Source organism: Patagioenas fasciata, chromosome 8 (assembly GCF_037038585.1).
Source record: "Patagioenas fasciata isolate bPatFas1 chromosome 8, bPatFas1.hap1, whole genome shotgun sequence".
Lineage (NCBI taxonomy): Eukaryota > Metazoa > Chordata > Aves > Columbiformes > Columbidae > Patagioenas > Patagioenas fasciata.
Window position 1 is genome coordinate 11,422,165 of NC_092527.1, and position 13,112 is coordinate 11,435,276.

Sequence of the window (13,112 nt, forward strand, 5' to 3'; positions counted from 1 at the left end):
GCTTTTGTTGGTGGTGATTTAAAAACAAAACCCAAAATATCCTAAACCAAACAAAAAACAAAACTACAAACAGCACCCCACCACAAACCAATCATTTGTTTACCACGAAAATAGCTTTGTTTTTCAACTTCTTCTCCTTACTAATGGAGCAGGAGGAAGATATTGTATGACAGAGAGAGGAATGGGAACAACTCCTCCCTTTTTTCCCCGACCCCCAATGCTTTTTCTAGCTGATATTTTCATAAAAATTGCAAAAGAATTGAAAAATTTCAAGGAAAACCTTTTCTTTGAAGGGGAAAAATTCTAATTTGGTAACTTATATAAACTGATTAACCTCAGGACTATACTGTAGAATTGTTATCTGTGCGCAAATACAAACAGATTTATAGAAGTAATGTTGCAATATAGAGTAGATTTCATCTGGGTAGGGGTTTTCTTCTTTAAAAGGCACCTGGGCAGATGGCTGTTAAACCCAAATGTCAACTCTTGTACACACTTAAGGTGCTGTTGGTCGTAACAGTGGGGAGGCTAGAAATAATTTTTGTTGTTATATTCCTCAGTGGCAACTTTAAGTTTGAACATTACACATTTTACAGTTAGTGCTATGACTTAATGCTTTTCTTGCAGTTTTACAATGATTTTTATGGTGGGTACATATGATATCATGATTTAAAAGAAAAGGTAAGAAATGAAGAAATTATCACCTAACCAAAACGAAGCACACTTTTCTCCCGAACTGGGGAGAAAAGCTGCTAAATACTCTTACTGTGTTGTTATGCTCCAAATGTGGTCCTCAAGCAGAGTTGCTCCAACATAACCTTTTCTCCTGTGTTTAAAAGAACTGCTTTTCTTGCTGCTGCTGTGATATTACCAGTAAAATTCAGATGAGCGTCTGGATTAAAAAAATCCTTTGCAGCCTAAGGCCTTAGAATGAAAGCTAAATTTGGGTTGTTCAGCACTTATGAGTTCAGGGAATTTGTAGGGTTGTGAATAATCTGTCATAAAGGCTTATAGCATTTTCCTGGCTTGTGAAGCTACTGTCCCTTTTTTCTTTTTTTTTTCCACATAATTGTCAAAATATGCATTATTCTGGGGAATAAAGAGGCTGCACATGCACCCAGGTATAGATTTGCTTTATCTGTCTCTTGCATTCCATTGTCCCACATACTTGTCTTAACAGGATTGGCATAAGGCTGGATTTACCATACACCAGCCGCAGAGATGTGCTGTTGTGGGACACTGTTGTCAGGTAACCGAATGGGTGAACCCTGTGATGACATGAGGCCTGATGGTCCTGCCTGCTGGTTTGTGGTGAAGGAAGCACCATGGCAAGGTGACACACACCCCCTGGCCACCATGCTTCAACACAGCCTGAGGAACACCAGCCCTGGGAGAGGCAGCACATTGGCTTGTTTGTGTCAACTTGTATCCTACATGGAAACGTGAGCAGACACTGTGCTGGAAGGCAAACTTCAAATCCTGCCATGATTTCTGACGGGAAGGACCCTGGAATACAATAAATAGTCTGAAATATGACTCTGTAGGGTGGGGTTGCTTTGTCCCACACTCTGGTCCTTTGGAAGTTTGCCTGAAATTGGCTGTTCTCACTATCATCCTTCCTCTACAAGAGTTCACTGACAGCTATATGCATGCTTAGTATAAAACCTGTAATCTTAGCTTAGTAAAATGGTTTGTTTTTCTAGGTTGAAAATTTAACTTCTATAAAATAATAGGAAAAAAATGGTCTTGCAAAATACAAAAGGAGTGAAATGGAACCCCATATCTATCATGAAGTATCTCCTAGCAGGTAAACAGGAATTGAAAGAGCTTGAATATAAATTATTATATCTTTGTGTAACTATCTTCAAACGCAGTTAGCAGAGAATTAACTTTGTACTAGCTAAGTCATTTCATAGTATTTTGTGGTATGACTTCTTGTTCCTTACCTGATTTTTGGTTTGGTCTCCCCTTGTTATAAGGAACTGCATTTCTTACAAACTTCAGTTGCTGAGGGATGTTTAAAGCAAGCTGATTTCCCCCCTTAAGGGAGCAAGGAAAGGAATTTAATCTCTCAGCTTTCTCCCTCAGAGTAACTTCCCAGCCACTCTGGGCTTCATTCCCAGACTCCCTTCAGTTCCATCCTCAAGGGATACGTGTGTCCTCCAGGCTCCTAAATTCAGTTAGCTAACATATGTTCAAGTAATTGTGGAGATGAGACAGCTTGGTTTTGATTTATGTTAGCATCTCATGTTCAGCTCTGGACTTCAGTATGAAAATTAATTTTAACTTGTAAACCTGAGTTGCCTTGTCTTTGCTTCTCTTTTATTTTCAGTTAGCCTTTTGAAGATCAGAATAATTTTTCTTTTTTTTTCAGTGTAGATATTTGCCCTCTGGAAGGAGCTGTAGTAACTTCTTCCTTGATAGTGCAGGAGAGTTTGCCACACTCATCATTGAGTGTTTAATCAGAAGGCTCTTCATTCTTACGGCTTTAGTTGACTTCTGCTTCTACCTCAGAAGGGGTCTTCATTGATGATATGCTTCCACTTAAAGAAGGGAAATCAAGTGGTATAATGATAGCCTGTAGTGTGTGATTTTTAGGACAAAAATTCTTCAGGTTGGTAGCTGAGTCTATAGGAAACCATGGCAGCATCCAGGTTTTGTTAGTAAATGGTAACCACCACTCCATTCTCAATGTTAGCCTGAAGATAAGGGGGTTTAGGTGAGATTATGGACCTCTACACACGTGCACCTTTGCAAACAAGAGCAGACAGGTAAATAGGCTGTTAGAATTCTGTTAGAAGTTAACAAAGTCAGTAATGGTAGTATTTGAATTGTCATTTTTTGAACTGGTATTTTTTTCAAATTATAGTATTTGAAAAAGAATTGAGACTGACCACAAAACTGGTTTATTTTTCTTAGCTTAATATCTCAGCAAAAGGCTTCATTACATTCTTGAAGGGACTATATACATTGCATCTAAAAGGGGTATGACTTTTAGTTGGTTTTAATTTTGTTAGAGAACGAGGATTAGAGTTAATTTACTTTTGACTCTCTGAGCACAAATTCCATTGCTGTCTAAGTAATACTTGATTTAACCTTGAATTTTGGCTTAGCATTGAATATTGCTTGAGATGCAAGAGGAAGTACTAAGCCGTCCTTTTGCAAAGTGATCTTAAAGGAAACACTGAATGCCACAAGCTTTTGGATTTCTACACACATAAACATCAAGCTGGCTCTTTGTCTGCTCTGCCTTCTCCACACACTTAGTCCCTTTGTTAGACTTTGAAGTTGTTTGGCTATTTGGATTTGGATGTTGTCTTGATAAGGCAAGTTACTATCAAAGCTGTGCTTTTTAAAACCTGTTGCACTCAGTTACAAAACAGATACCAATAACAACTTGCATACCCCTTGCTTCTTGCATGCAAGTCACTCTAATTTATAAATAGAACTGTCCTGATAGACAGAACTTGGCCTATGCTCTCGTCCTCTTATGCGAGTTATTTTGATTTAAAAATAGAACTGTCCTAGAACTGATACGTATCAAAGAGGTTGTGAAAGTTCACTTCTAGATGCTACTGTAATTAAGCAGTAAGTTACAGAGAGCAGTGTGTTTGTTTCTTCAAACATACTTCTTGTGTCTTCATCAGTAATCTGTAGCTTCTAAAGTATGGTGTATTCATTTCAGTTTTTCAAGGAGCTATGTAATTGCAAACTATTACACTTCTGCATGTTATTCCTTTGCTGTAGGTTGTCAAAACATACGCATGCACTTCCACAGAGAAAGACCTGTTGTGAGCATTATGAAAAGTTAAAATACTTCTGTGAGCAAGGATTATTTAGAGATGGACTGATGTCAGCAGACACTTGATAGTTGTTTTAATATTAAAGATAAATTTTTTTGGCTCTGCAGAGGAATAAAGTTAAAAGGCATAATTTGAAGAAATTTTTTTTTTTTTTTTCTAAAAGCCTTTCCTAAGGGTGTTAAATACTCTTATATCTACTTAGCTTATCCTTCTGTCGTAGTGGCTTTACCTGGAGTAAAAGAACTTGGTACCATTTTTGAGGTAAGGAAGAAATGAAGAAGAAAACTCATAAGAGGGTCTAAATGTTGACGTATGAATGATTGCTTCACATGGCAGAAGATAGATTCATTACATTTCTTTTCTGCAGGGTTGCTATGGTTAGCTGAGCAATATGGGGAGAGAGGAATGTGAGATCTTTTCCTACCTCTCACAGCATCTTGTGACTATGAAATTCTTCTATTGCTTATCTGGATTTTTTTCCTTCATGTTCTAAATATACCAGTGCTTGGGAGATTACTCATTTTTGTGAAAATGAATGAGAAAACATGAAAAATTAAAGGGGTTCTGAAATAAGGAGCCACCAAAGGTATTGATGCTTTAGGAATAATTGCATGCTCTGTGAGTTAGAAACAGGACGTAAGTCCTAAAGCCCAGTAAACACAGTTTCCATCTCACGGGCTGGACTTGGGTGCACAGCTGAATAACTGAAGTTCAGTGAGAACCTGTGATGTTCCTTGGCCTGCGTACCTGAGCTCAGGAACTGGTTTAATGGGTCAGCTTCTCACAGAATCACAGAATTGGAAGGGACCTCAAAAGATCATCAGTCCAATCCCCCTGCCGGAGCAGGAACACCTAGATGAGGCTACATAGGAATGTGTCCAGGCGGGTTTTGAATGTCTCCAGAGGAGGAGACTCCACAACCCCACTGGGCAGCCTGTTCTAGTGTTCTGTTACTCTTACTGAGAAGAAGTTTCTTCTCAAATTTAAGTGGAACCTCCTGTGTTCCAGTTTGCACCCATTACCCCTTGTCCTACTGTTGGTTGTCACCGAGAAGGGTCTGGCTCCACTCTCCTGACACTCACTCTTTATATATTTGGAAACATTAATAAGGTCTCAGTCTCCTCCAAGCTAAACAGACCCAGCTCCCTCAGCCTTTCCTCATAAGGGAGATGTTTCAGTACCTTAATCATCTTCATTGCCCTGCACTGGACTCTCTCCAACAGTTCCCTGTCTTTCTTGAACTGAGGGGCCCAGAACTGAACACAATATTCCAGGTGTGGTCTCACCAGGGCAGAGTAGAGGGGAAGGAGAACCTCTCTCAACCTACTGACCACCCCCCTTGTAATACACCTGAGGATGTCATTGGCCTTCCTGGCCACAAGGGCCCAGTGCTGGCTCATGGTCATCCTGTTGTCCACCAGGACTCCCAGGTCCCTTTCCCCTACGCTGCTCTCTAATAGGTCATTCCCCAACTTATACTGAAACCTGGGTCTTGCTAGCTAACAGGTTACTCTGGAAGGGGAATTTTATCATTTTTATTCCTGAAGAAGCATGACTGTGCTTTATGACCTTTTAACTTCAAAAGTAATACAAAATGACTTCCTACGCATACCATTAGCTAAGCATGCCACAAATTGCGGAGGCTTTCTTTTAGCTAGCCAGTTTAGTGTACCAAAGTCTTAACTTGTTTTCAGAAGACACACTTGAATTGTACTAAAACTCTACCTATTTGGACTTATTTCAGAAAATGTGTTGTCCAGGTGGATGCAAGCATAGTAAAAAAATTGTCTTGAAGAAAGGAGATTTGCTTTTCACATGCATTAGGGTAGGATGGTATTTTGAGTGTTGAGGCATTGTTTTACCCACTGTTAACCAGTAGAGAGCACTTTAGTTTATAACATAACATCTATAAAAAATGTGAGATTGGAAAAGGCTGGGGTTCTTTTTCTTTCTCGGAGACAGCCATTAAAAACCAACTGCCTGTGAAAATTAAATTCCTGGTTTTGTGCATTATCAATGCTCTTTGTGTTTTGTAGAAAAATACTACTTTATAAGTACAGATTTCTTTGTATGCCAATAAATTTTTCAGTATTCTCTTCACAATATTTATTTAAAGAGGTACAGAGATGAGGTACATTTACGAGGTACAGTTCCTCAAAATATCGACATTACCAGGCTGATGTGGACACTTATCTCCCTAATTTGGAGCCACAGGTTCAGACAGTGCTGGTTTGTTTCCAGCGTGTGAAGATGGTGAGCACAATGACTTGTTGCCAAAGCACAGAAAACAGCCTCCGTGTGATGGTGCTGTTGTGGTTGTTCACTGGAATTCATTTATAGGGAAAGATACAAGGAGAGAGCTTTGAGGCAAATAGCATTATGAATCAGTGCATTAAATCTTTTCTTAGTCTGTGCTATGCCTGTTGGTTGCCATGATTGGAATGCTACTGAAATGGGGGTGAAGGATGGGAAAATATGAAAAGATGAGAGGCAGAGGATATTGATATTCACCTCAGTGTCCCTCATCTGCCCTCCCCATCAAAGAATACATATATTAATTGGAGGTTGCCTGTTTAAAAACAACAACAAAACAAAACAAAAAAACCAAACACAAAACACAACAGAAGAGAAACCTTGCATTGTCACTTGGCACCTCCGATGTGACTGGAGTTCCCAGAAATGAGCAAATGAATGTTTTGCTACCTCAGATCCGCAGAATGAGTGCAGTGGATGGGGCTGTTGTGTGCTGTCTGACATCCATCCCACCCTTCCACAGCCAGCTTGGTGGGAGGAGACAGGTCGGTATAGGAATCTCTGGATGTACCTAGAGAGAGGTGTGTTGTCTTAAATGTGGTAACGACATAACATAGACACATTTCCAATGACTGCTGTCGTGGCTGTTGGTAACGTGTGGGTTGTGTGAAACACATCTTAATGGGCACAGAGGGGAAAGAATTATTGCAGTTAAATGTCTGGCCTCTCCTGAGTCGTTGGCTTTTTTTTTTTTTTTTTTTTTTTTTTCCATGGGACTTGTAGAGAAGTAGCCAAAGCATTCTGTGGAGTAGGTCACAGCATGTGGAAACATGATCTGTAACCTGTCAGTCGTGCACACACATGAGGCACGTAACACTTCAGTGGCGGAGCTGCATTAGTAAAGACACCGTACAAATCCTGTCACAGGAACAGGCGTTCAGGGAGGAGCAAGCTCTCACAGGCACGGATAGTTGTGCATATGTGTTTTGCTGAAACATTGTTGCTGCTTTTATGAGATGAATAATTAATATTATAAACCTTATTGTTCAGAGTGGCAATTTGCTGTTCCTTTGGATGGGGATGTGGAGCTGTTGGAAACGTAAACATCTCATCTAGCAATTTCTTCAGCAGCGTGTTGTGCCTTTTATTGTTTGAATCTGCCTGGGAGTGGCTTTAAGATCCAGTAACCTGATCTTTTATCACTCTTGGAAGCTTCCTTTTCGGGTATGCCCTGATGCATTCAACACATGTCGGTATTGTACGCGACCGGCAATCAGAGCGATTCAGGCTCACTTTCACTGTCTGCAAGAAACAGCAAGCCATCCGCTGGTGAATGCTTCTCCGACCTGTCAGCCGTCTGAAGCTAATTTCTGTGTGGCTCATCAACCCCATTCAAGACTGGAAGCGCTGTGGATGATCAAGCTAGAGAAGCATTGACAAGATCTTATCTCTGGAGTAAAGACTTAGTTAAGAATGAGAAAGGAAAAGGGTTTTCTTGTCTGCAGAGGAACGAGACTGATGTGAGAACACCCAGTTTCTCACTGAGGAAAACAGAGCAAGGCTATGAGCAATTCAAGGCTGAGCAGGAGGAGCAGAGACTGCCTTTAAACAGCAGTTATTCTATTACTTGTCTGAGAAACGTCAGCAGATGGACTTTGGTTTCAGTGCTGTGAATATTTGCAGTGGCTTTGCATGTTGGAATACAAGCAGTGATCTCTTTTATTACCCTTTCCCTGTGTATTTACCTGCTGAAAAATGAGTGAGGAAGCAAAGGAGAAAAATGCTAAACCAGCTCACAGGAAAAAGAAAGGAAAAAAGGTAACTCCCTATATAGGTAGTCTGCTGTAATGCCTTTTTTTTAGTCATTTTGTGTTCTAGCAGTTTGCTTCTGGGTGTGGAGTGGCTTTGGTTTGGATAATTTGTTTGGAATAAGGATGATGGTTGAATTGGGAAGGTTTTGTTTTTGCTAGATGCTGATGGGTGTGTTCTTTGCTGGAATCAGTGAAGCCATCACAACTCAGTTGGTTTGAACTATTTAAATACTCCAGTGTTTAAATATATTTTAGTTATAGAATTTCAATGTGTATATAGTTTGCCTAGTGTATTTGAAATGTAACCAGGTACCTAAATGAAGCCTATTTGAAAGGAGAGACTGATAATCAACATGTGCTCTTGTAAATGAATGTTACGGGCATTGCTAAGAAAAGCAAGTTTTATAATAATGCTATGTTTTTAAAAACTTTTTTTACTGTATGCCACTTTAATCAGTTTTATATATTTTTAAGGCTTAGAAATATTGTGGTTACACTGAACTCTGGAATACAATTCCAATTTCAGTGGAACTAATTTACGTCATGGTGTCGTCTTTGTATGAGGCTGCACTTAAACAATTTTGATTATTACCTTATGTGTTGCATTTTGTTTCTTTCCTGATATCTGTGTAATTTCCCCCTCCCATTTTGAAATGGGTGTTTTTCATGTGCTTACACTCAAGAGCCAGATTGTTAAACCTAGTAACTTGACTTTTTCAGGTTTTTCAAACCCATATTTAAATTATTAACTCAGTATATCAATTCATAATGTGAATTTTCTCAAGTACTGTAAAGACGACATCCAAAAGGTTTATCGTTGTTGCAGATAATATATTCAGACTCCCATCCTTCATTTTCTGAGTGTATGTTTGCCTTCCTACCATATGAGAGTGTATGACACCCTCGTAATTAATCCATTTCCTTGGTGAAGGATTCAGTAAAGATTGTTGAAAAGGCAAGTTAAACCAGATTGGCCCATCTATTCTAAAATTGCAAAGAGCAGCTTTGGAAGGAAGCAGGGGAAAATATAATTGAAATAACTTTTAATGGTAAATTAGGATACCTTCCTGACATTAAAAAATGCTTCCATCAGGCATGACAGATTGCCTCAGGACTAGAAGATAGATCATAGACTCATAGGTATCTACAAAACTCTGGAATGGGTTTCAAATTTTGACTGTTATTGTTTTTACTGTATTATACAGAAAATTTTTATTACATTCAGCAATTTAGCTGTAGCGTTGTAGCACACACCAAGTTTTATGGCTTAGGCTCATATAGATCTGTCTTTAGATGACAAACCCAGCAGTCAACAAGACAGAGCAGCTCAGGTGATTTAGGATTATGTGAAGTTTGGAGTCTCACCTGTTATTCCAGCAGTGGCTGGTGACTGTCTACCTATATCTTCACCTTATGAATTTGATAATCTCTGTGGGCAGGAGTCTACAGCTGCCCTGTCCAAATCTACCCTCCATTGACTGGCACAGTGTGTCTCTGGTTTGAGGGGAGGTGGGTGGGGAAGCTGTGGGATGTGTTTGTTTGTGAGCTGCTCCTGTGAGCACTGAAGGCCAATATCACAATGCTCAGTTGATGCCTTGCAAAGTAATGGTGAAGCCTACCCTTATGTACCTCCAGCCTTCACTACATGAGTGGTAGGTAACGCCAGGGTGTGACTGCAAACCATTACACTCCAATATGGAGCAGCTAGAGCTTTTTAAACCTGCAGAAAATATTGTTTCACTGCTTTGATTTTTCTTCATGCTGTTGGAATCATTGGGACTGTTGCTGGGATATGCTGCATGAGGCTGAGGCACATCCCTCATGACTAGTGCATATCAAGGCTGCTTGCATGTCAGTGTGAAACACAGGCTTGGGTCAGAATGTGCCCAATGGAAAGGGAAACACTTTTTTTTTTTTTTTTTTTTTTAAACAAGAAGCAACTATTTCTTCTGGTTCCAGTAAATATTTTCCCCACTTTTCACAGTTCGTTGGGGGAAGGTTCTAAATTGGATGTTTTGATTCAAAAGATGAATCTCTGAATGGCCAGTGGAAAACTTGGTTAACTCAGGAGTGCTCTCCAAGAAGAGTTTGATAAACAAAACGGTGTTTGGCTGCAAAATCCTGAGCCAGGTGAAAGCTTAACTGGGTCTGGGATTCCATTGTGTTACACCACCTGTCTCTCCTAAAAGTAGACATCCTGAAGTGGGAATTTCTGTGTCCTTCTTTCTGTTCTCTTTAGATAGTTCCTTTCTTGGCAGCTGTGCTTTCTCCAAATTTAGCCTTTCCTTTGCCGTCTGTCTCATTTATCTTCAGAGATGAGGGGTGGCAAATCTTCCTTCTGCTCTTTGACTGCTGAAGTACTCATTCATATCCCATTCCCTCTTTAGCAATTATTAGTTTTCTTGTTCTTACACAATTTTTGAAGTATAGATACAGGAAGAGCAGGAGGACAGCAATGGAAAGCTCACCCAGTTTACTATAGGGAAATTATAATCAGTAGTGTGTGTTCCGAATTCCCAAATTTGTATGATTAGGGTGTACCACAAAGATAAGCCTTAACCTGGCAAACAGCGTCTCACATTTGAGCACAAAGATGTGCAATAACTGTGCATTTAGAACAGATGGGCCAAAGCAGAAGATTTTCTGCAAGTATGCTGAAAATTTCAGTCTAGATGGAGAGGATGAAGATAAGAAGTAAATTGGGAGTTGTTGCTGAGATTTATTTTGAAGGATGGACAATTGCAACGAAAGCAGAGCAATACTGTGTTTAGCACTGATATTGTGGGGATACAGCTTTCAAGGGATGATAACAGTACTGCATCAATATTTATTACTGAGGCTACACTGAACAGGATTATCTCTAATGGAATAGGAAGCCTAATTAGTTTCTCTGTTCCATCCTTCAGGGTTTCTCTCTCCCAGCAGCCTGTGTCTCTTGCGCTTGAGCCTCAGTCATCCTGCAATTTCCAGTCACGCTTTTACGGAGTCAGTGCTTTGAACCTGTCAAGTTGAATCCTTAGGCATTATGGAGTGGCTTTATCTTGTATGTTTGTGTCATCACTTTTCAGTAAACTTTGGAATCTCAGTTATAGAAGAGCACTGAACTCGACTGTCACTAGAGATGCAAGATGTGTTTTGATTTTTAACAAAAGAGAAGTATTCTGTCCTCTTTTGAATCAAACTACCAGGACAAAATTAGCCATGAAAATATTTGTGGTCCTTTGAAGCTTTAAAAGATAATCAGGAGTGCATAAACAAGAAATAAATTAGATTATCTCAAAACTTCTGTAGTAAAAGTTGTTTTTAATTTCACAGTTATTTGCTGGGCATAAATCACTTTTCAGTAGTGGGAAATTTCACATTAAACTCTCATACAAGACGCTTTTCTGGAAATGCATATTTTTTGTTTAGAGGAAACTTCTGTTCTTCTCTGCCCATGTTACCTACAAGTTCTTCAGACAACCTGCACGATTAATGTTGCTGATGCATCTTTCAGTATGCGTATAGCACAAATCAGTGATGGAAACTCCTAACAGAAATGTGTAAAAAAGAGTTTATTCTTAAATGTGCATGAGAGAGCTCATGCTGAATTCTAAATGTGATTCTAGAGTAATCTGTTTATTAATCCACCTCACTGCCTTATTTAGTTGATGACTGTAGTATGATTTCAACGCTGTGTTCTATTGCTTTGTGTATAATATGAGTATGTGATGCAGAGAAGACTGAGCTACTTGTGCAGCAGATGGAAAAATCAGTGCTTGGGGTCTGAATATTTAGGGTGGCCAACATTATGATTTTGGACTAATAGGAGGTTTAACTCATGTTTTGAGTCAGTAGCCTGGTCTCACTGCACTGGGAACACACTTTGCAATTTCTGCCAGGGAGTATTTGCTCTGTTGTAGCTTCAAGGTTGGACTCAGCAGCATTAGTGGCTGTCTCCAGAAAGGACTCCTCTGTTGTTGCACACAGCTGAAAGTCTGGTCAGTAGTGTCTTTATTGGGATGAGAAACTTCAAGGGACAGTTGTGTTGCAAGTAGATGCTGAGAGGTCAGAGGTTCTCATGGGTGTGATGAGCCACTCCCCACTGTAAAAATGCAATAGCAACAGTGATTTGGGAGAAGACTTGTCACTACCTGTGATGGAGCTGGATCAGGTCCTTTATAGGCAAAGACTGCTTCTAGTGAAGTCGCATCACCGATCTCAGTGGGTACAATATTTGTGGGCCTGAGGTCTTGGCATTTCATCTTTAAATGGTCAAATGATAAATCTGTGTGTGTGTGTGACTATAGTGGGACTTCTGATCATAACTCAGGACCTGTGAAGAGCAACTTTTATCATGACAAGATGGGAAATGCTGTTTTGTTTTTGAGATTCATGGTGGTATTGCACTTCTTTCAAAGCTGTCTTTTACAATTAAATTTACTGATTTGGTTGCTTTAATGAACTCTGTTGATCTATATTCAATTCTCAAACACATTATGGTTGCTGAGGGAGAGTGTTCACTGATGTTTCCTCCCAGTGGAAAAGTGTTCATTGCTAATGGTAAAGAAAGTGTTTATGATAGAATCAATGCCTATGTAAATACCTCAAGGGTAGAAGTCAAGCACGTGGCAACCAGACTCTTTTCAGTGGTGCCCAATGATAGGATGAGGGCCAGCAGGCACAGACTGAAACATTGGAGGTTCCATCTGAATATGCGGAGAAACTTCTTTACTTTGAGGATGACAAAGCACTGGAATTGACTGCCCAGAGAGGTTGTGGAGTCTCCTCCTCTGGAGACAGTAAAAACCCACCTGGACATGATCCTGTGTGATCTGCTCTGGGTGAATCTGCTTTAGCAGGTGGATTGGACTCAATGATCCACAGAGGTTCTTTCCAACACCAACTGTTCTGTGATTCTGTGATTTTTCTAAATTTTTTGTAGCTTTAATTTTATTTGTAAAATTAACTCATTACTTGGAGTGTAAATTGATTTCTAAATTTGGTTGGTTCCTGAGAAGGTGAGAAACTAAAAGCTGCTTACATTTGTGAAATAAAATGGAAAAAAAGTCTACAAGGAAGTGGTTTCTCTTCTTGTCTTGGTAAATAAGGATATTATAGATTTCAATTTGACTGTATGGCAATTGTCTTAAGCCTTAATATGTTGATGCATCCTGTGATGAAAATAGAATTTAGTGGTATGATAAACAGGTTTGGGTTGGCCTTGCTTGGCAATTTCTACCTTTTCAGCTTTAACATCTGTTTT

The 13,112-nt window shown here is 39.6% G+C and overlaps 1 protein-coding gene across 2 annotated transcripts in view; it reads left to right on the forward strand.

The window, feature by feature from the left end:
• ANK3 (ankyrin 3) overlaps nucleotides 1–13,112 on the forward strand; it is a 359,991-nt gene that overhangs the window by 57,704 nt on the left and 289,175 nt on the right. The window contains exon 1 of one of the 2 annotated variants that reach the window (XM_071811684.1): nucleotides 6,964–7,874. The exons of the other annotated variant lie outside the window; for it this stretch is intronic. Within the exon in view, the coding sequence (XP_071667785.1) occupies nucleotides 7,812–7,874 (63 nt within the window). The 5' untranslated portion in view covers nucleotides 6,964–7,811. Of the gene's footprint in view, nucleotides 1–6,963; nucleotides 7,875–13,112 lie in introns of those variants that run through there. 2 annotated transcript variants of the gene reach the window in all.